General features: G+C 37.9%; 1 protein-coding gene and 1 pseudogene across 3 annotated transcripts in view; one reads left to right on the forward strand and one right to left on the reverse strand.

Annotated features, from left to right (window-relative positions):
- IL6ST (interleukin 6 cytokine family signal transducer) overlaps positions 1 to 18,634 on the forward strand; it is a 48,809-nt gene extending 30,175 nt beyond the window's left edge. For all 3 annotated transcript variants that reach the window (XM_053590388.1, XM_053590398.1, XM_053590407.1), the window contains exons 8-17: positions 456 to 615; positions 2,616 to 2,701; positions 3,760 to 3,970; positions 4,967 to 5,149; positions 6,783 to 6,884; positions 7,346 to 7,492; positions 7,802 to 7,942; positions 10,753 to 10,849; positions 12,059 to 12,140; positions 13,308 to 18,634. In XM_053590388.1, coding sequence (XP_053446363.1) covers positions 456 to 615; positions 2,616 to 2,701; positions 3,760 to 3,970; positions 4,967 to 5,149; positions 6,783 to 6,884; positions 7,346 to 7,492; positions 7,802 to 7,942; positions 10,753 to 10,849; positions 12,059 to 12,140; positions 13,308 to 14,045 — 1,947 coding nt within the window. In that variant the 3' untranslated portion in view covers positions 14,046 to 18,634. The remainder of the gene's footprint in view (positions 1 to 455; positions 616 to 2,615; positions 2,702 to 3,759; positions 3,971 to 4,966; positions 5,150 to 6,782; positions 6,885 to 7,345; positions 7,493 to 7,801; positions 7,943 to 10,752; positions 10,850 to 12,058; positions 12,141 to 13,307) is intronic.
- Positions 18,635 to 21,023: 2,389 nt separating this feature from the next.
- On the reverse strand, positions 21,024 to 23,798 carry LOC128591300 (60S ribosomal protein L30-like; annotated as a pseudogene).
- Positions 23,799 to 24,225: the final 427 nt, after the last annotated feature.

Raw genomic sequence — 24,225 nt, forward strand, 5'->3', positions numbered from 1 at the left:
TGCCTTGGTCAAGAATAGGGCTGAAAAGGGTACAGAGTAGATCTAGACAGGCAAAAGATTTCCAGCCCAATCAAGAAAAACAAAAACTATCATTGTAGATAAAACAAAATTGGATAAATGCTGCATGTTTTACAGAGAAGATGTATCATGCCTGAATTTCTTCAAAATATGTTTTAATATTAATTTAATGGTCAAAAAAAAAGCAGATATTTTTGATTCTTAATTTAATGGTCCAAAAAAAGCAGACATTGAATTTTCAGAGTAGTAGAAAGAACCAAAGTTATTTATCTATATTTAATCACCTCTTTGCTTCCGAAAGTGAGAAATACTATATTTAATCACATATTAAATACAATTTCTTAATCTTGTTTTATTAAATTTGTTCCTAAATTCTAACACAACTTAGGAAAACCTTATTTATTGAGGTTTTTGTTGGTCAATTTGCTTGATTTCAGATTCCTCCCGAAGATACATCGTCTACCCGATCTTCATTCACTGTTCAGGATCTTAAACCTTTTACAAAATACATGTTTAGGATTCGCTGCATGAAGGAAGATGGTAAGGGGTTCTGGAGCGACTGGAGTGAAGAAGCCAGTGGGACCACATATGAAGATAGTAAGTAAATAAGTGTGTGAAGAAACCATGCTGTTAGAATTCTGGCTGGAAATTGTGTCTCCTGTGTTAATAACACAGACCTCACTGCTTCTTTGTGCTCATTTTAGTCAAACTGTAGTATTCACACTTTTCATTTTTAAGGACATCAAGATGTAAAAATTAACATGCATTATTGATAGCATAAATCTATTTGATACCTAAATAAGGAAAATTATCATGGAATGATGTCTTAGATACCATCAGAAAACCAATGAATGACTTAACTGTTGATAAATCCAGAATATTTTAATCAAGGAGTGTGGTTAAGAGATTCTAACTAGAAAATCATAGCCTGAAACATTAAAATAACACTATGTGGTAAAATATATCTTAGACTCTCACTCTTAAAAAAAAATACTGTACTATATATTTCATTCATTTTTTTATTTTACCAGTACTTGATAAACCCCTAGAAAAAGATTGATCCTAGAATTTGGTTATTTTTCATTTCCCCCATAGATAAATTAATGCATATGGGATAAAATACAAAAGGGCGTACAATTTAAAGATTCCCTCCACAAAGCAGCTAATGTTACTCATTTCATGTGTAGCCATCAAGAAATAATCCTATGGCAAATAGATTTTTTCTTTTTGAACATTTTCCTGTCATAATCTCACCTTTGGGTCCCAAGAGCAACAGTTGAAGCTTAAAAACCTCCTCTAGCATCCATATTCCTTTACTTTCAGCTCTACTAGAGACTTAGGTCAAAGGCAAAAAAGTACCCTTCTCCCCTAAGAGTTTTCTATCACATTCTTATAAATGCCAAGAAAGAAAGAAATCCTACTGTTGCCGGTTCAGAACTCCTTAACAGGATCATTTGTCTTGACCAGGAATTCTTAAATCAGGATTCTTGGGCCCTATAAAGAAAGGTACATGGATCTATTTGGGGGAGTTCATAAGATACTTTAAAAAAGATAACATACTGTGGTTCGTGTCATGATCAACATATCACTGCTTAGATTTTATTCAAATTCTTTCTTCTGTTGATACCATGTTTTCAATTTACCAAAATTTTGGAAATTGATACTACACGAATTTTTAAAACCTAATTACTGGTGTTTAACACTTTGTTTTATGAAGTGCTCTTTCACATGATTGGTGATTATCATAATGGTACTGTGAATTTGTTTTTATTATAGCCTCTCTGAATCATTCCTACATAAAGTAATAAACTTATTCCATTTTTACTACATTAACTTACATTCTTATGTATATTTAGGAATTTTAGGCATGTATTTAAATTTCATTTTTCAGTTGATTTTTAGCAATACGTAGATTTTTAGCAATAAGTAGTATCAACTGATTTTTATTTTAAAGTTTGTCTTTAAAAAATCAATAGTGTCAACTTATTTTCCAAAATTTTTGTAATCATAAGATGTAGTATTCAATAGAATAAAAAGAGATTTGAATAAAATCAAGTAGTGTGTATTGATCAATAAGAGGTAATTATAAGTGACCAAAAAAAAAAAAGAGAGAGAGAACAGGCAGACCAGGAAGGCTGGAAAAAGGCCTGCCAGCACAGGAGGTTCAAGCAGTAAGTAACATGCCCATACAGCACAGCCCCCAAACAAGAAAAACATGAAATTATAAGAAAATAAGAAATAGAATGTCTCTTTGGTTGTTTCTTAGGATACATTTGTACCTTTACATTTTGAGGTTAGAAAACCGTTTATAAAACCAATGTATGGTGCCCCATGATTGCATTAATGTACACAGCTATGATTTAATATTAATGAAAAAAAGAAAAAAGAAGAGTTCCAATATAATCTAAATCATCAAGCTATTATGCTTTCTGAGGAAGGACCCAAGGGTATCGTGCTGGGAGGGGAAAATGCTGGTATGAGTTAGAAACACCGTGCAGTTGAAGGACAAGTATGTGAAGAACAAAGTAAGAATAACTTCCAGGATTATATTTTACTGTTAAAACTTTATATTTTAAAAGTTTATGTCTTTTCTTTAGGACCATCTAAATCACCAAGCTTCTGGTATAAAATAGATCCATCCCATCATACTCATGGCTATAGATCTGTACAACTTGTGTGGAAGGTAAAAATCACATTTACATTCTTTTACCTCTTACCAGCAAAGCATTTGATAAATAGGTTCATAAACTGCAGATAATAGGTATTTATATGAAAACGTAAGTTTTTCAAGAAGGACCCTGTCTTGTACTTTTTGGAATTTTCCAGAGTGCCTCAGAAAATAAGAAAGATTTGAGAGAATCAAAATGAATGGTGATAAATTGATAAATGTATGTGAAAAGATCTTTTTTTTTTTTTTTTTATTGTTGGGGATTCATTGAGGGTACAATAAACCAGGTTACACCGATTGCATTTGTTAGGTAAAGTCCCTCTTGCAATCGTGTCTTGCCCCCAAAAGTTGTAGCACACACCAAGGCCCCACCCCCTCCCTCCTTCCCTCTCTCTGCTCTTCCTTTCCCCACCCCTCCCTCCTTCTTTCTTTCTCTGCTCTCCCCTGAAAAGATCATATTTTATAAAAGGTAGAGAGAAGAAAAATACCCAAGCGGGCGGCACCTGTGCCTCAGTCAGTGGGGCACTGGCCCCATATACCGAGGGTGGCGGGTTCAAACCCACCCTGGCTGAACTGCAACCAAAAAATAGCTGGGCGTTGTGGCAGGCGCCTGTGGTCCCAGCTACTCGGGAGGCTGAGGCAAGAGAATTGCTTGAGCCCAGGAGTTGGAGGTTGCTGTGAGCTGTGTGATGCCATGGCACTCTACCGAGGGCCATAGGGTGAGACTCTGTCTCTACGAAAAACAACAACAAAAAAAAAACAATCTAAGTTAAAAAATAAAAATACTCAAGCATAAAATAAATTATTTGGGCCCACATGGCCACAGTGCAGAATTGTACACAGAACTAAAAGCTGGCAGAATGGTGCTCCTGCCTCTTTTTAGTTGAGGTCATCCTTCTACTCCTTATTCAGTATGTAGTAGTTTTACTTTGGTACCATTTTGAAATAATACTGCCAGTCCTTTCTAATTAAATATTTAGAGATTTAGCATAATGGCAGAATTTGTGAACGCAAAGAAAAATTAATTAACTTTAAGATTTATGAAGCAAATTTTTTAACTTATTTTATTACAGACATTGCCTCGTTTTGAAGCCAATGGAGAAATCTTGGATTATGAAGTGACTCTAACAAGATGGAAATCACCTTTACAAAATTACATAGTCAATGACACAAAACTGACAGTAAATCTCACAAGTGATCGTTATATAGCAACCCTGACAGCTAGAAATCGTGTTGGCAGATCAGATATATCGGTTTTAACTATCCCTGCCTGTGACTTTAAAGGTTTGTGTCTGTGAAGTGGAGCTTGACTTACAGATGGAATAAAGGTGGTTAGGTATAGATAGGGATCCCATAAAAAAACACAAGTAGTCTAAGACTGACTATCTCCTGAGTATTAGGGATGATTACATTTTTAGAAATCGTTCAGCAGGCAGATTTCATTAGTATGCATGAAATACTTCTGTCTCTACATGGCTCACTTAAACCCTACTTTATTCTTTTAAGCACTTTCTGATTACTTACCTGGCCTTAAAAGTATTTTATTTCAAGATTTTGAGAACTGTAAATGCATATGTCTTAAATATGTTATTTATCTATAGCTTTATCTGTTGCTTTCAAAAGACAAAAAATTGCAATTGCAAACTTACAGTATTTGAAGAATTTGGGGAGGCAAAAATTCAAGTTTAATGGAACAGCGCTTGTGGCTCAGTGGGTAGGGTGCCAGCCCCATATACCAAGGGTGGCGGGTTCAAACCTGGCCCAGCCAAACTGTAACAAAAAATAGCCGGGTGTTCTGGCAGGCACCTGTTGTCCCAGCTACTCAGGAGGCTGAGGCAAGAAAATCACGTAAGCCCAGGAGTTGGAGGTTGCTTTGAGCTGTGACACCACGGCCCTCTACTGAGGGCAATAAAGTGAGACTCTGTCTCCAAAAAAAAAAAAAACTCAAGTTTAAAAATAAATTTGCTGGGTATAATGGTGTATCCTTGTAACAAGTCCCAGCTACTTGGGAGGCTTGAGGCAGGAGGATCTCTTGAGTCCAGGAGTTCAAGGCTATCCTGGGCAACATAGAGCCCCATCTCTAAAAAAAAATTTTTTTTAAGAGTTAAAAATAAACTGATTATCTACTTCCCATAAAGTGCTTTTATGTAAGGAAATGTAGATTTAATATATGCTACAGAAACTGATAAATTACATGTTTTGAAAATGACTATAAAATATGGAAATTTCAGTTTTTTGAATATTCATTTGTTGTATCTGTATTCAAACTTTGTTTTAAAGCTACTTACCCTGTGATGAATCTTAAAGCATTTCCCAAAAATAACATGCTATGGGTAGAATGGACTCCTCCAAGGAAATTCGTAAATAAATACATACTTGAATGGTGCATATTATCGGATAAGTCACCCTGTATTCCAGACTGGCAACAAGAAGATCGTACCGTGCGTCGCACCTATATAAGAGGTATACCTGGCTAGGAACACTTAAGTTGATATCCTTTTTCTAACTCTCTAGACAGATCTTTCTTTTGCATTCTTTTCAGGTTTATAGGTGTTGTGGTCCATTGAAAAGACTTCTGATTTATCATACCTCCACTAATTTTTAGATATGTGACTCTCAAGAAGTCACACTTAACCCCTCTGAACTATAGGGTCTCTTTATAGATAGAGTAGGGTTAATGCTATCTTTTCTTATACCCCACTGTTGTTTTATCACCAAAGTAGACTCATAAAACTGGAAGGTGATAGAGAAATACATGAGAGAAATACATGCTTTTTGTACCTAATTTGACTCCTTCATCCTTCAGATGAGAAAATGGTTTCCTAGAGTATCTGGATGACTTGTTTGACTTCTTACAGCCATCAAATTGGGGAAGCAGAACTAGAACTCAGGTTTTTGTCGTTCAACTGGAAGCACTAACAAAGCACTAACTACTAGAAAGTAATGCTATTACAGAGCTCCAAAATGTATCGTTCTGTGTTAAGGGGCTATTTAAGTGTCTTAAAGTAACATAACAAGTCTAAAGGGAAAACAAAACACTCAGCTTGAATGAGCTTTTTTAATAAAGAAGAATGAATGATTATTAGAATTCAGCTGTGAATAACATGATTAATCAAAGAAGAGCCCTAAGCAGAGAGATACCATATCCGGCCATAAGGTTTTTAAGCTTTATTTATGAAATGGGTTATTTGGCCCTCATTAACCTATTATCTAATATACTTTTAATAAGCTTACTTGTATAGTTTATCAGCCTTGTCAAATTAAAAACAAAGTGTAATTACAGGGAGATAGAAATAGCTGGATAATGGAAACTTTTTTTAAAAGCATAGCATAGACTCTGGAGACATTAGCTTGGGCCCTGTTATAGCTCAGTAGCCCTGAAACCACCACTGTTAACAGCAGAATATAACAATTGTTCATTTCTTGATAATATTGAATCATCAAGAAAAAGTAAAAGCGTTCTATTTAAGAAGGCAAAAGAGCATATGATTTCGTAAACTATAAGGAAAAATAAGTTCTTATTGATGGTGTAAACTTCACTAAAACCTTATTTTCTAAAATGGTCAGATAAAATGCTATATAAAAAAAATGTTTTACTGGTCCATGCTCAAAAAATAAGTTACTGTAATAATGTGGAGAGATTATAAATAAAGGAAGTATCTGAGATAATTTTTTTAATTGTGGGGGAATAGCACAATTGTTTTTTTCTAACTCTAACAAACTAAGCCCGCTAGAGCCTTTCCCTACATTATCACTAGTGTGTCTTGCTCATTAATCAGTTCTCAGTTAGGGAAGATACATAAAAATTGTTGACTCTTAAGTAGGACCCAGAGCAATTTGAGATCATTGTTTTAAATACAGTCATTACTCTTAATAAAAAAATATATATATTTTATGCACTGTATTGGCAGTGCCATTATAAAACAGTTTTACCTTAACTAAAGTTGAATCTAGTACACAAAAGGCAATGCTTGCTTAGAAAACTGCAGTTTTAAAGGAAGGAAAGTTAAATGGCTATGAAATTAGAATGTAAAAAATAGGAATTCACTTTTTCATCATGAGTCAAAAAGTGCTTAATCTGCTATTTTTATTTTAGGGAAGCTAGCAGAGAGCAAATGCTATTTGATCACAGTTACACCAGTATATGCTGATGGACCAGGAAGCCCTGAATCTATAAAGGCATATCTTAAACAAGCTCGTAAGTCCAAACTCACTTTCTTTGAAAAATGTTGAGTTTCATACTAACAAAGACATGTCACTTTTTTTTTTTTTTTTTTAGACTGTCTCACTGTGTCCCACTTGGTAGAGTGCCGTGACATCACAGCTCACAGAAACCTCAAACTCTGGGGTTTAAGTGATTCTCTTACTTCAGCTTCCCAAGTAGCTGGGACTGTAGGCACCTGCCACAATGCCTGGCTATTTTTCGTTGCTGTTGTCATTGTTGTTTAGCTGGCCCAGGCCGGGTTCGAACCTGCCAGCCTTGGTGTATGTGGCTGGCGCTGTAACCACTGTGCTACGGGCACTGAGCTGACATGTCACTTTTTTTTTCTTAAAGACATGTCACTTTTAAGTAAGGCTGTGTTCAAATAATTTTATAATAAGGAAATTTTACTCAATTCTAATGATTTTCATTTAGCAAATACATTTATTCTGTTACAGCACCTTCTAGAGGACCTACTGTTCGAACAAAGAAAGTAGGGAAAAATGAAGCTGTCTTAGAGTGGGACCAACTTCCGGTTGATGTTCAGAATGGATTTATCAGAAATTATACTATATTTTATAGAACCATCATTGGAAATGAAACTGGTAATACAACCATATCAGTTCTTAAGAATTCCCTAAGCTTTCTGTACTCAGTTAAGTCTCAGTGTGTCTTATGTTGTCTGTCTTCTTACAGTACATTGTCTCCAGGAGACACCTGAAGGTTGCTTTGGTGACTCTATTAAAAAATATTGTGTTGTGTTTATAGAAGAATATTATGAGTAGAATAATAGAGTTATAAATGTTGATTCCTGGTAAAAAATATTTTTATTCCTTTCTAAAACAATGCCAAATACAGGCCAGGTGAAGCAAAAACATTGAGTAGCTGACTAAAACAGTATTTTTTTTTCCCAGCTGTGAATGTGGATTCATCCCACACAGAATATACACTGTCCTCTTTGACTAGTGACACATTGTACATGGTACGGATGGCAGCATACACAGATGAAGGTGGCAAGGATGGTCCAGAATTCACTTTTACTACACCAAAGTTTGGTAAGAAGTATTGAAGTTTGTTCTCTCATTTTTTTCCCTTTTTAAGCTTAATTAGAATGGAAATGGACATAGTTTATATACTAACATTTTGAAAAGTAAATAAAGTGTTCATAAATTATGGTTTTGGTTGTTTATCTAGTTTGTTGTTATAAACAACAGGAAATATAATTCCTCACCTTTTTGGTGTTTAACAGCTTCTGACTGAATTCACCTAACCTCTAAATCCCAAAAGAATTTGTGTATCTTTTCCAAGCAGGTTCATTTCCTTCACTGGTCTGGGTGTGATATCTTTACAGACAGATTGCCATACTCACCGTCTTCACTTCCATACGTCCAGCTCAGTCTAACCTGCTGAAACGAGGCTCCCCAACCCACACCTCAGCTGCATCCTTTCTGGTGTTATTCACAAAGACCTCTCAGTCATTACATTTGACACCCACTTCATGCTCTTGAGTCATCTTTGTTGTCCTGTCAGTATTTGACTCTTGCCCTTTCCATCTTGAAACTCCCTCCTCCCTTGGTTTTTCTAAACAGCCTTTTCCTTGTTTTTCTATTAGCACCCTTCTAGGTCTCCTTCCTCTTGTAAAAGAGAGGGGGGAGTTCTCCCTTCTTGTTCTCCTTTTCTGCTCTACTTTCAAATGGTTTGTATTTCGCAGAAGTCTGTATTGGGCCTTATTTTCTTATCTGCCTATTCCAACTTCCTGTCCGCCACTTTACCTGTCCTCCCTTTCCTTCCCAAACATGTTTCTCTCGCTTTGTTCCATGCCGCACCACCCAGCTCTTTGCCACAGCCAGAAATTTAGATATAACTGCTATAAATTTCTGTGTTTCTTTTTCCCTCACATAACCAAGTGTCAGGTCCTAGTGATTGTGCTTAATGAATTACCACTTTTGCCTGTTTTCGTCATATCTTTCTCCTACCGTAAGTGCTTCCTCCTACTGTCCACCTATCTGTGTCTTCCCCAGAGCATTGTCCTCATTTGGGTCCTTGCCTTCTCTTGTTTTTTCTTACAGCCTCCCTAAAGCAGACATAAGCTAAATTCTTTCTTATTGCCTTTGCATTTCAAATCATTAAAAAATTACGTTACTGTATTTATTTTTATAACCCTCAGCCCCAAGCACTAACACAGTAAATGACAAATAGTAAGCTCCATGTTCCTTGTTGAATGAATGCTTGCTAATTAAGTGACTGCATAAAACAGATAATAAAAGGTTCTGAGCTTTGCTGTTAGGGCTAATAAATGTCATTTCTGTGATAAGGTTTGTCCCATGTGGAGGCAGGTTAAAATTGAAATAAAACTTTATATCATAATCTCTAGAAAATAAAAATTACAAACGTTTAAAATATTTTTCTAGATCAGTGGTTCTCAACCTTACTAAGGCTGCAACCCTTTAGTACAGTGCCTGTGGGTCGCAACCCACAGGTTGAGAATCGCTGTTCTAGATTATGAAAGTAATGTTCATTATAAGGAATTTAGACTATACAGTAAAATACTAAGAAGAAGAAAAATTAGTTCTAATTTCCTAATAATATAACATTTGTATATCTTTTAGTCTTTTCTATGTATACATTTTTTCCAAAACTTAGATCATGCTCAGTATTTCTTCCTAATCTCCTTATTTTCAATTACCTATCTATTGTTTCATGGAGACATTTTGACTTCTTCACGTGGCATGGGTCTCACCACCAACCTAACAGCTTAGTTGAAGAAATACAGGATAAGTAAACAAAACAAATGGAAAACTAGGGGGCTATGTAGGAAGTAAAAGTAGGAATTTAAAGAAACCAGTGAGGGGTGGGGAGATGGCGTCATCTTCAAAGAAGGTTCTACTTAAATTAGATCTGATATATATAAAAGACCCTTACCATTTAAGAGTTAATACATGCCAACCCGTAATTTATTCCCAAGCATTGATCTGATTTCTTGATTTCTACTGGGTTTCATAGGCTGGTAAGGGATATGGCTATGTGTGGTGGGAGTAGTATATGGCTGCAATATTACTCTGTACATTATTCCTGTAACAGACTAATTAAAAGAGGGCTGGAGAAGTTAACCAAAAAGAACCATCAGGTAAACCATTTAATCATTCCGATATTGTCCCAATTAGTGGTTCATTTGGTTAATAAATCCTCTTTTAAGTGCAGATCAGGATTTGAATGGTACTTAGGAATCTTAGGCCTGCTTCCTTTGAAGATGATTTATTCCTACTTGTGCCACTCCTTGGTCTGTTGAGCATCTCCTAAAATTCTAAGCCCTATATCAGATGTATCAACTTTTTCGAAATGGTAAAAAACTATTAAAAATTGAGAGTTGTGTTTTTATTCCTTGTAGAAGGTTAAATTTTTAATTCAGTTAGGTTATTCTGTAGGTTTTTCAGGTTTACTCAATATTCAAATATTTGTTCTGATTTGTGTTACACAGTGATGGGTGTTAGAACTCTAAGATGAGCTTTTGCTAAGATTCTGCTCAATGGCAAATCATAAATGTAAGAAAGGGACAGTTTGAAGGTTTTAACTTACCCAGGTAGATTATCTAATAAACTGACAATCATTTGAATCCCCCAGCCAACACATATTTTATGGTATGTGGCCAGGTAACTATGTAAGGCATAAATGGCTAGAATATGATTTACCAAGGAAAGTGGTGGAGAAACTAGCTTTAAGTCTGAAAAGACTGTAAAGAATCAGGATGGTGTTTCATCTTTTCCACAGTAGTCTGGTTGGGAAGTTGTATTTCTCCTTGGTGTATGTGTCATTGGTTATTTCCCATCAGTCCTCTTTCATTGTTTTGGGGGATTTGTTTTTTTAGCTCAAGGAGAAATTGAAGCCATTGTTGTGCCTGTTTGCTTTGCATTCCTGTTGGTAACTCTTCTGGCAGTGTTGTTCTGCTTTAATAAGCGAGACCTGTAAGTACCCTTATTTATGTATTTGAATTTTCCCCAGCTTTATTTGGCTATAATTTATCCATTTTAAGGGTATGGTCGGATAAAATTTATCCATTTTAAGGGTATGGTTGGATGAATTTTTGTAATTAAATACAGGTATATAACTAGTACCATAATCAAGATGTAAAACAGAGGAGTCCACAGGCTGCTTGCTGATTTGTTTGTGCTTGATTTGTGATAGTGGATATCACAAAAAGTATGCATGGAGGGTGGTTATTTTTTTTTGCTAATCGACTTTCCTTATCGTTTGTGTATTTAATGTGTGGCCTAATTCCACAACTCTTATTCCAATTAAAAAAAGGTTGGACACCCCTGAATGTAGAACACTTCCACCACCCTAAAGTTTCCGCATTTGTTTTGTAGTCCATCTTCTTCCTCGGTCCCTTACCACACACAGTCATTGGTTGCTTCTTATAACTGCAGTTTTGCCTTTTATAGAATTTTATATAAATGGAATCAATAGCTTATAGCCTTTTGTATAATATCTTTCAGTTAGCATGTTTTTGAGATTCATACATGGTGTTGCCTATACTAATATTTCTTTTTTATTACCAAATAGTTATTCTGTAGAATGGATATATCAAACTATTCATCTATTACAGAAATTTAGCTTGTGTGGCTATGAACATTCACATAAAATGCTTTGTGTGGGCATATGTTTTGATTTATTTTGACTAGTGTTAGCCTTGTTAACAGTTCCTTATGCATTTTCAACAGTATTTTCATATTGGTTAAAAGAAAAATCAGGTTTTTTGGCCCATAGTTCAGTGGTTAGGGTGCCAGCTACATACACCAAGGCTGGTGGGTTCGAACCCAGCTCGGGCCTGCTTAAAAAAAAAAAAACAATGACAGCTACAACAAAAAAAATAGCCGGGCATTGTGGCGGGTGCCTGTAGTCCCAGCTACTTGGGAGGCTGAGGCAAGAGAATCACTTAAGCCCAGAAGTTTGAGGTTGCTGTGAGCTGTGACACCATGGCACTCTACCAAGTGTGACATGGTGAGACTGTCTCAAAAAAAATAAAAAATAAAAATCAGGTTTTGTTGTTTAGCTTTGGGGTAAAGTTGTTTTCTAATAAAGAACCAAACAAATCTATATAAGTCTTCTTACATGAATGTGTTTAGAAATAGGGACAATTCATGGTTTATTACATGTAGTTCTGTTCTCTTTAGTATTAAAAAGCACATCTGGCCGAATGTTCCAGACCCTTCAAAGAGTCATATTGCCCAATGGTCACCTCACACACCTCCAAGGGTAAGATAAAATGCTTCTGAGTTGTTTATAATAAACAGGTATGTTATGATACCTTTGTAGAGTTCATCCAAGAGATATTCGGGCTGAATCAAAAGTAAATGAAAGTAAAATACTATACAATGAAAATTTTAATTAAAATTTAAAATACATACAGTACAGTCTAAGGGTAGCATACTTGTTGGAACATTTCTAATTTTGTTTAGTAACACAACATATATTTGATCGAATTTATAAACTGAAAATGTACAAGTGCTAAAAAGTCCTATGATGATAACTGTGTTAGAAGATAGGCATTTGGGCGGCACCTGTGGCTCAGTCGGTAAGGCGCCGGCCCCATATACCGAGGGTGGCGGGTTCAAACCCGGCCCCAGCCAAACTGCAACAACAACAAAAAAAATAGCCGGGTGCTGTGGTGGGCACCTGTAGTCCCAGCTACTCGGGAGGCTGAGGCAAGAGAATCGCTTAAGCCCAGGAGTTGGAGGTTGCTGTGAGCTGTGTGAGGCCATGGCACTCTACCAAGGGCCATAAAGTGAGACTCTGTCTCTACAAAAAAAAAAAAATAAAATAAAATAAAAAAAAAAAAAGAAGATAGGCATTTGGGACTGAATATTAGAACCACGTTTAACAATCTGCCATTTAGCACTGATGAAATGATTTCTGGGAATCTATGCAACACTCTTTGAACTTAAAATACACTCTAAAGGAGAAATCATTTGTATTTATCATCCTCTTATAATCCTTGAATTTTATATTAACAGATTAAAATATGCTGTATGTTATTACATTGTATAGAACCTCAGTCATTCAGGTTTGATTTTTCTTAATGTTTTCTAGTTTGTGATCCAGTTACTCCTAGGCTTTATAGAATGGGCATGAAATGTTTGTAGATCATTAGCTTATCAAAATGTAACACCAGCAATATTAATTTACAGCTTCTGAAGAAATACAGCCTGATTCAGATTTCTTAGATTTATTTTACAATATCTTCAATTTAGGTAGTTGACAATGATTTAGTGATGTAAAATAGGTTATTTCTGCACCACTGAAAATTAATATGTTTCAGAGACGTATTAGCTCTGTGGCTTTAACTAGTATTTGCCAGGCACATCTAAGAGTTTCTAAGTGAATTTATGTCATAGTTAATAATCCATTTCTTCTCTTTCTTAGCATAATTTTAATTCAAAAGATCAAATGTATTCAGATGGCAATTTCACTGATGTAAGTGTTGTGGAAATAGAAGCAAATGACAAGAAGACTTTTCCAGAAGATCTGAAATCATTGGAGCTTTTCAAAAAGGAAAAAGTTAGTACTGAAGGACACAGTAGCGGTATTGGGGGGTCTTCATGCATGTCTTCTTCAAGACCAAGCATTTCTAGCAGCGATGAAAATGAATGTGCACAAAACACTTCGAGCACTGTCCAGTACTCTACTGTGGTACACAGTGGCTACAGACACCAGGTTCCATCAGTCCAAGTCTTCTCAAGATCCGAGTCCACCCAGCCCTTGTTAGATTCAGAGGAGCGGCCAGAAGATCTACAATTAGTAGATAATGCAGATGGCAGCGATGGCATTTTGTCCAGGCAACAGTATTTCAAACAAAACTGCAGTCAACATGAAACCAGTCCAGATATTTCACAGTTTGAAAGATCAAAGCAAGTTTCATCAGCCATGGAGGAAGATTTTGTTAGACTTAAACAACAGCAGATTTCAGATATTTCACAGTCCTGTGACTCTGGGCAAATGAAAATGCTTCAGGAAGTTTCTGCAGCAGATGTTTTTGGTCCAGGTACGGAGGGACAAGTAGAGAGATTGGAAACAGCTGGGATGGAGGCTGTGCTTGATGAAGGAATGCCCAAAAGCTACTTGCCACAGACTGTAAGACAAGGGGGCTATGTGCCTCAGTGAAAGACTAGTTTGTTACAACTTCACAAGTAAAGCTAAAAATGTATCTGTGAATTCAGATAAAAAATAAATCTTCACTCTCTGAAGGTGATCATTTGCCCTTAAAGACAAAAATGTACTGAATTCTCAATGGGCTATTTCCATTCCAGAATATCTGGGATTCTCTTTTAAGCACTACATAAACTGACTTTATCTTCTGAATAGCTGAATGACTTTGTGCTGTTTCAGGATGTTTGCACTGAAGAAAAACAGAAAAATTGTCTGAAATTTATACAGTAAAACTTTTTGTTTTGCTATACAGAAAACAGAAAGTAAATAGGAGTGATATACTTAGTGAGCACAGCTGTACGGATTCTGATGCAGTCATCAAACAGTGGCTTAGGAATAGTGAATATAAAAAATTAGGGGAACAAGGTCTAGACTCTCAACTTTGGCTGACATTATTGAAAAGAAGTTCATAGGCTATAACTGTATGAGCCCAACCCACCTTTTGTAGTTTGACAAAAAATGGAGCGTGCCTCCTGTTTATATCAACATATAAACAGTTCCACTCCTTAATTCCCTTCCATTTCATTGGTAATGATGCTGCCACAGTTGTTGCTAGAGAAAAGGAATTCTGGAGCGTTAACTTGGCATATTAAAAATATTTTTTAAATGTATAATCAATTTTTACTAATTTTCAAAAATTTCCTGTTATTGACAACTTTAAAGATCCATTTTACAAACTCAGAAGTAGGAACGCCACCTTTGTTTGCCATTTATAAAGGCTGAAATTGTTAACATTTTCTCTGCATCAATGAAATACATAAGGATCATTAATCCTTAAGACTTCAGAGAATTTGGTGATGAAGCACTTTACAGAGTATGTTTTCAGTTTAAAGTGTGTTTGGATTTTTTGTTTGTTCACCACTGTTCAGAGGCAAAACCGTATTGAGTATACTTCGTTTTTATTTTTAAATAGGTCAAGATTTAAAAATTTTCTAATATGGGGCAGCGCCTGTGGCTCAAAGGGGTAGGGCACAGGCCCCATGTGCCAGAGGTGGTGGGTTCAAACCCAGCCCCGGCCAAAAACTGCAAAAAAAAAAAAATTTTTTTCTAATAGGTGTTTGAAGCAAATGAAGTTAGAGGACTTGGGCAGTATATACCAAAACATTGAACTTAGCAAATATCTTTATTGTAGAGACACTGAAAAAAGAGATAGTGCTTTAAATCCTGTGAGTTGTAGAGGTAGGATGGAACTTAATTCTATATTGTGATTTAGGATTTTTTATACATATATATATATATATATATATATATTTGTTTTGTTTTGTTTTTTTTTTTTGAGATGGGGTCATGCCATGTTGTCCAGGCTAGATGTGAATTCCTGGGCTCACGTAATCATCCTGCCTCAGCCTCCCGGAGACTACAAGCCACTGCACCTAGCTGATTTTGGAACATTTTAAACCTCTTCTCTTCTTCAGGAGAGAAGTAACCCAGACTTCCAAAGTTTAGTACTGAAGCCACTAATGTATTTTTGCTGTCCCCTGATGACCACATGTGACATGGAGGCAAGGGCTAAAGATGGGGGCTGAGGAAGTAAGAGGAAGCATCATTAGTGGTTGACTATTGCTAGTAAGTGGGTTCACAGGAAGCAGGTTTGTTTTTCTGTCATAATTAAGTTACAGAAACCAGGTAGATTTAAAATAGTTTTGAAGGTTTTTGAAGAATAAGACTAAGAAAACTTGGTATACATTTACAACCGAAATATAATTCTAGTTTTTACTCAGATTATTCATGTTAGATCCTGTTTATCTTTTGTATTCTTGCATTTATATAATGCGTAATACTTTGCAGTTTGTACACATATATGGTCTTTGAGTAAATGCTTTATTCTGATATATTCAATTTCCTACTTTAGGCAAAAGTAGATTGGTAGAATAAGGAAGATGAGGGACAGAGAGACTCAAATTCACACAAGATAATGGCACCACCACCGTTACCTTGGACATCAAACGCTAGGCCCAATCAGGACTGGATTTGTCTTGCTGTGTATGTCAGGAAATTTTTTACCTGTTACATTTTCCATTTCCTCAAAATAAGTAGTCATGTTATTGTAATTGTGCTTAGCTGTAACCTTCCTCATAACAAATAGCTGTATTGTAAAGAACATTGTAGTGTGAAATTTGTACATTTGGGGGTCAGTTATAAAATGTGAACTCGTAATCTGAGGGAATGAAAATGAAGGATCCTTGAAGAAAGGACTCCATATAAGCAGATTTGCATGTTAAACCTTTATAGAGCATGGTACAGTAAGTGCCCACAGCCACAAGGGCACTTTAGATGTTAAATGGATATGTGAATACTGTGCAGAAACTCACTCGGGAAATGAATATATATTTCAGCACTAATATGTAATGTACATCTTTGCCCTAAAGAGAAAAGCAATCATAAAACTTGCTTTAAACACAAGTTTACTCTCCTGGAGCATGTCTTAGTAGAATCGATTTTCACGCACGTAACTGTACTTTAGGTAGGCAGGGAAACAAATCTGGTTTATTTATGTAAAAACTAGTCTAATAAAGTTAGTGGTTTATTACTCTTTAAATCGTTTTTTTTTTTTTTAATTGGGAAAAAGAGATTTTTCTTTCTTCCCAAAATTACACCAACATAAAGCAAAGCTCTAGTTGCTGCGAGCGTGTTGTGTAGGTGTTAGCAGACTGCCGTCACTTGCCCTCACTGGACAACCCCAAGGAAAGGATGGTTTACTCTTAAGATGTCATTTAAAGTAATACCAGCTTGTCAGAAAACAGCCTGCTTGTGGTCAAAACCAATTCACTGCTTCTACAACCGCCATTGCCCCTTCTCTGTGATCAGAAAATAATGGTCCAGATGTCTCGTGTGTTGCTGTTGTAATTTGACTGTCTGTTACTGGTCTCTGGTACCCTGCTGTCATCTCAGGAAAGAAGAAGAGTGCTGGATAATAGAAAACTTTAAAACTTCGGAAATTTTACTGATTAAAACCTAAAATCATAATCCTTTTTTTAACATGGATCAGTCAGCATTTGAATAATCAACATTTGAATAAAAGCATGGAGGAAAAGCAAAATCATTAATATTCTCTCTTTCCTACCTAGCTGTTCATCTAATTTCAGCATTACTCCTTGGTCAGGGATTTTACCACATGAAGTCATCCAATGACCGTAACTCTTACTGTGACATTAAAGGTTAATGAAGTATATTTACAAAACATTTATTAAAGCTCATGTTTAAAGTAGAGCATCTAAAGTAGTCTTAGAAATATACATAAAGATGTCTTTCTGTTCACATAGTTAACTAGTTAAAATCAGTAAATGTAAAAGTAGAATAACCATCTAGAACTCCCAAAGTATTTCTCTTTACTGGCATGTACTGACCAAGCAAATCAAGCAAAAGAGAACTTCCTCCTATTCTATTCTACAACATTCTCCAGTTACCATTAAGAGCAAATTTCTAAAGCATACGTTTCTGTTTCAGTAAGGTTTTATTTTGTTGAGTAAAACATCAAAGCAAGCTACATAAAATTTAAAGTTCAGTTCAAAAATACTGGAATAGCTTTCTATTGTAGATATTAAATTATATTGCTTGGATAAGACACTTTAAAACTTTTTTGTACTTTTCACTAAGTTAAAAGAATAGGGAGCCATAAAATGACAAGATATTTAGAATTAGCCTAAAATTGGACAGTATTACCTTGTCAAAGAAGTTATGAACTAGTAAACCAAGCCTGTAGCCTGATTCTTCTTTGGACTGGTCTTTGGCAACAGTTTCTTTTCGGCTAGTTTATAAATAATTCAGATGTCAAACTTTCCAAAGTCAAAGTAACATGTTTTGGATTAATCTTTTTTTCCCCACCATATAGGATACCAGTATATATTAGCATAATATTCTTATGTAAGTTGCATTAAAAAGGTGACAGTTCAGGTGAGCTCTTCCGTTACTCATTTGTTCCTAATGTTTAAGGGCTTTTTGCAGTCAATGGTTCCTGCAAGTGGGTTAGATTAACTCCATTACTCAATTGTTAAAGTTGATGGATTATGATGAAACACATTTACAGCCGATGGTGATAGATGTTCAAAATGTTTTGTCCCTGGAACACAAGCTTTATCTGAATAACTACAGGTTTCAAATGCTATGAGATAAACATCAAAATTTGATGTTCCAGAAACAAAGGGATATTTTAAAGGTAGATATTTGAAAATTCTTTACTCTTAATGTATATGTATATTGAGTAATACACTCTAAAAATAAATGTGCAATCTGCTAGGACAATACAGTGATTAGCATTAGGTGTATCTCCTTTTCATATCCAAGCTATGTCCCATTCCCTTTCAAGTGCAATCCTTTCACATTTCACTGGCAGTTTTACCCCACCTAACTTCATTTGGAAAGCACGTCTAGAGTATTGTATTTTTATCTTTACAGTGAATTGCATGTGTTAATTGTAACCACAGTTATCATTTTTATGTTGACATAACCCAATGTTATCGTAAGCGTTCTATTATATACTAGCTCTAATCCTTTAAGTCAATTTTAAGAAATAAATTCCTATTCAAATTTTTTTGTGTGGTCACCGCCATCTGACTAATCCATGTGTAATGTTTGAGGTAACAATATCACTACTGATGTTGGGTAAATAAGCATCTTAGTGTAATGCAGATGATTTATGTGGATTCTGTGGCTTTTAAATGCTCATCTGGCATAATGGAATAAGATTTAGAGGAAAATCTATGCACTCTCTTGGCCTTAACAGAATGGAGATGACAGATGTATTTATCGCGTTTTCATATTTACTAGATGAGTTCTAGAATCCCAACATCGTACCTACTACCTCCTGGTGGACTTTTTTTTAAAAAAACCTGTGTTGTCAAGGAACTAACCAAATATGAAGTTGTTGCACCATCATGTGGCCTTTCTGTGCCCACACTGCTGGAATCTCTGTCCTTGTCACAGGGAGACGTGTGGTAGAATGATGTATAGCATCCCACTGCTACCTCTTGAGGTTACTGAGCAGTAGCATATGAAACAAAAAGAAAAATCTCAGCTATTTATATTTTATTTTTTTGAGATAGCGTCTCACTATGTTACCCTCAGTAGAGTGCGTGGCATCACAGCTCACAGCAACCTCAAACTCTTGCCTCAGCCTCCCAAGTAGCTGGAACTACAGGTGCCTGCTACAGCACCCAGCTGTTTCTTTGTTATTGTTGTCGTTATTAAACAGGCCTTGGCCAGGTTCGAGCCCACCAGCCCCGGTTCACATGGCCGACACCCTAACCACTGAGCTATGGGTGCCAAGCCCTAAATGTCAGCAATTTAGGTGGGCATGTTTCACATGGTGATTTCATCTAAAAACTGCAGTGTGGAGTAGGGCGTCCTGTAATCCTAACACTCTGGAAGGTCAAGGCAGGTGAATTACTTGAGCTCAGGAGTTCATGAACAGCGAGAGGGAGACCCCAGCTCTACAAAAAATAGCAGGGCATTGTGATGGGTGCTTGTAGTCCCAGCTACTGAGGAGGCTGAGGCAAGAAGATCTCTTGAGCCCAGAAGTTTGAGGTTGCTGTGAGCGAGGCTGACACCACAGCACTTTACCCAGGGTAACAGAGTGCAACTGTCTCAAAAAAAAAAAAAAAAAACAAAAATTCAGTAAGTACAAACATTCTACAAACAGTCCCAACAAGTAAATGTCAGAGCATTCTGGGAGGCCAAGGCAGGAAGATATCTTGAGCTCAGAAGTTGGAGACCAGCCTGAGCAAGAGGGAGACCCCATCTCTACTAAAAATAGAAAAATCAGCTGAGCATTGTGGTGGGTACCTGTAATCCTAGGGAAACTGAGGCAGGAGGATCTCCTGAACCCAGGAGTTTGAGGTTGCTTTGAGCTAAGCAGATGCCATTGCACACTAGCCTGGGGAAGAGAGAGGAAGGAAGGAGGGGAGGAAAGAAGGAAATTTATCTTTGCAAAAAGGCAAAGGAAGAGTTGAACAATTTTAACAATGAGAGCTGAAACAGTACACAAGATTTAATTTTGAAATTCTATGATTTGGCCAGGCATGGTGGCTCACACCTATAACCCTCGCACTCTGGGAGGCCAAGGTGGGAGGATCCCTTAAGTTCAGGAGCTTGAAACCAGCCTGAAAAAGAACGAGACCCCATCGCTACTAAAAAAAGAAAAACTAGCCAGGCATGGTGGCTGGTGCCTGTAGTCCCAGCTACCCAGGAAGCAGAGGCAGAGGATTGCTTGAGCCCAGGAGTTTGAAGTTGCTGTGACACCATGTCACTCTAGTCTTGGGGCAACAAAGTGAGACTCTGTCTCAAAAAAAAACACTAATAAATATTATCCGTTCATATATAACCAGAGTCAGCTTTGGGCCATGTGTTCCTTTGTTTAAAATCTTTTGTCTATGGCTTTTATAGGCCCAGCCTGTTCTCTTTAAGGTGTAGTACCTCTTGGCCTAATTTGTATGATTATATAGTCCATCCTGCTCTGGAAAAGATAGTACTCTCGTAGACTGTTCTGTTTTCCTAGCCCACAGGCTAGAGAGAAAACTTTTTTATTCAGAATTGCTTAACTTCCCATTTAAGTTTGCTTTTTAAAATCATATAAAACATTCTTTCCACACCTGCAAAATATAAAGCTTATTACAACAAACTACATGCTCTTCCATACACGTAGCCTAATGCCTTGACTAGTGAACGGAGTGAACAGAAAAGGAAAGCCGAAGGAGGAAGTGTGATCAACCAGAAGGCAGCGCCGACGACTGAGCCGGTGAACAGCTCCCTGCTGCCGCTCACCTAGGTCGGCTCTCACTCAGCCAGCTTAGACCTTAGAAGGGCTCCTTGGTTTCTCAACAGCTTCAAACAGTTCTAACTCCATGGCAGAAGGAAAATCTACCTCTCAAAATTCAACATTTCCATCTATTTTTTTAAAAAAAGCTCTAGCAAGATTAAAGAAAAAATGTACATGATTTACTTTGCGCCAGGTTGTTCTGGGAAGCTTCTAATGATACCAGAGCCTCCTGGATCTGTGATGGCCAGGGTGCACTCTCAGTAGCACTTTCCGCATGCTGTGCCCGATTCAGTGTTATTGCCACTGTAGTGATGAACAGCAGTTCTGGCTAACATGGCATAGTACTCTATTTCAGTTTTCCTCGAAGCTGGGCAGTTAACTGGTGAGGATGGCCAGTTTCACTCTGCCTCGTCTGATCATCTTCAGAGTCTGCTGGTACCCCAGCCCATACTTTTCCACTTTTCATAACAAGCTGGACCCGCAAGTTGATCGACTCCAGAGACATTTTTGTCTCTTCTTGGCGGCCATCATCTTCCTGCTTAGGTGTGGGAAGGCCCCCAGCCAAAACCAGCTGCCAAGATGGTCAGGGAGCGAGAAAGCAACATTTCTTTTTAAATTAGTTGTTTTCTCCCACTGCTGAAGGTTTTTTAATAGATCTGGTGGCACAGCTCAGTTTTAGAAATCCATGGATATTCGAACCTGATTCTTTTACATTCATGTGTAACCATGGTTATCTCGTTTTATATGTTAAAAAGTATAGTTAGAATTGTCACATAATCACTTTTGAACTTTTGAAATAAGAATTATTCCCCCACTTAAATGGTTTTTTATTTACATACTTGTGCATTTTGTATGAAGTCAGAATGTTGCTGGGATAATCTGATGAGATACATACATACTAGGAATCCACACACACAGTGTGCACACACGTGTGTGCACACAAACATCCCCACCTCGGATCAGGGGTTCTCACTCTTCAACTGCCCCGTCAGCCCTGGTTGGAGATGGTTTTGTTGAGACAAAGTAATGGAACAGAAGTGGTTTATCCCAGAGTACTTGTTCAAACACCGAATGAGACCTACTATTGACTAGAAATCTCAGACCTTAGTTCAGACCCACTTTCCTAGAATACTCTACTCTTAGTAGTGGGTCAAGGATTCAACTACTAAGCATACATCTGCGTCCTGTCCATGTAGGAAATCGTTTTCTCTGCAGTTTGGGCTACAACTAGGAAAAACTTGTGGACTAGTAATAGCTTTTAGATAAATTAATATAATTTTTTTCTGAAATTAGCTGTCATGAGGGGCTTTTTTTTTTTTTGAGACAGTCTCACCATGTCGCCCTGGGTAGAGTGTCATGGTGTCACAGCTCACAGCAACCTCAAACTCTTGGGCTTAAGCAATTCTCTTGCCTCAGCCTCCCAAGTAGCTGGGACTACAGGTGCCCACAATGCTCACCTATTTTTTGGTTGCAGTTGTCATTGTTGCTTAGCAGGCCCAGTCTGGGTTCCAACCCACCAGCCTCGGTGTATGTGGCCGGTGCCCTACCCACTGAGCTACAGGTGCCAGCTGGGATCTTGCTTTTAAATGAATGACCTATAGAAAATATTTAAATAAAAATATACTCAGAAGTACTGGGATTCGGATAATGGAAAACACAACATTCAGAGACTGGAAAGGCAGCAGCTCCACCACAGGGCAAAGTCAGTGTGGATTTTTCCGGTTGCTCAATCTAGACTTACAAATGCCAAGGCTACCCAGCTGGCATCAAAGGCTAGGAAAGGATCTCTGAGGAAATCTACCTGCCAGAAATTGTTTTGGAGATGGGGGCTGGTCCCTGCCTGTCCAAAGCTGCTCCTCTTCAAGGCAAACCAATGGCCATTTCTGATTACCTGCTGGGGGCCACACGCTGGTGTATAAAGGTAAACAAATACCATTCTGTGGTTCTATACCATTCTATTTCTGTGGTTCTCAACCTTCCTAATGCCCCATGTATTTTCATTGTTACAAATGGGTCACTACCCACAGGTTGAGAACTGCCGATCTAGGGCATGTTTACTTTGGGTCATTAAATCCTTGGAAACTTTTACAAGGTAAATATCAGCACCATGTACAAACGTAAGCTCCCCGAGGTTGAATAATTCACCCAAGGTCATGTGTTGACAAATAGAGTCCCAACTCCAACCTCATTCCAAAGTCCACATTCTTTGGGGTGCACACCAACTGTACCCCTTTTTACTTTGAGCAAAAGCCTGATGATCGGCACACCCAGGCCACCTTGCAGAGAATGTGCTTCTTCTTTGCAGACCTTTCTCACTCTTCTGAGCTTCTCTCCCCCATCTTCTCCTCTCCACCACTTTTGGGAGAGTACCTTGGGCTGCCCCCCACCCACCCACTATAGCTGCCCACAGCTACTTTAGCTTTGAGAATCCTAATAGAGTCTTGAGCCCAGGACAGTGTTTTGATTGGGATCTTTCCCCTTACGACTTCATCAAAGTTTGCTCTGAGGTTCCCCCTACCCACCTGGCCCATGCGTTTACTTTAGCCCATGTAGCAACATTTAAAAGAGGTAAATGTGCCCCTCCTTCCTCAGAGTACACTTTAACATGACCCCCTACAATCTTGTTATTTTGACCAAAGAATCCTTTCATGGTAGAATCTGGTCCACTGCAGCTGGTGACAGAAGGATCTGGGGGCAAGGGCCTTTCCTGAGTGCCTGAACCATAACCTCCTGTCCCAAAAGGTTCTGTCCACAGACCTCCCAGCCTACTTCCAACATGCACACCCATCCCAGCCTGTTGCCTTCACAATGCAGCCAACTACCTCGGCCATCTCCTGCCGCTCCATGGGGTAGGCAGTGTGGGAAGCCTGCTGCAGCCCAGCTACACTGACCACATTTCCCACATTTTGCTTTCTGTCCTTCCAGGTCCTACTAGGACTCTCCTCCAGCCTCATAAAACCTCTTGTCTAGCTACACACTTTATAATTCCAGAATACACTACGCTTCCCAATTGCGTCCCTGACTGCAGTGGCCACAGGAGGGCAGTGGGGCCTAGGCAATCCTTTCGATCCCAGACTGAACAGTCCAGGGAGCTGCCTTCTGGACAGAGGGACAAAGAAAAGAGGGCTGCTCCCCTCCATTCAGACTGTTCTCTTCCCCTTGTGTTCCCCTGCCCACTGCTGCCAAGTGACACAAGTGCCTGATGGAGCCCAGGCTCTGGGAGTGGCTGCTCCCCCTCATCCTGCTAAAGACCTGCAAAAGATTAAGGGGTGCTCAGACTGAGAGGTTCCTGCTTGCCAGCCCTCCCCAGTGCTACCCTCCTGGCTGCTCCAGCAGAGCAGGGCACATTAAAGCTGAGGGCCATTAAAGCTGCTTGAGTAC

The sequence above is a fragment of the Nycticebus coucang genome, chromosome 1 (assembly GCF_027406575.1).
Source record: "Nycticebus coucang isolate mNycCou1 chromosome 1, mNycCou1.pri, whole genome shotgun sequence".
Taxonomy (NCBI): Eukaryota; Metazoa; Chordata; class Mammalia; order Primates; family Lorisidae; genus Nycticebus; species Nycticebus coucang.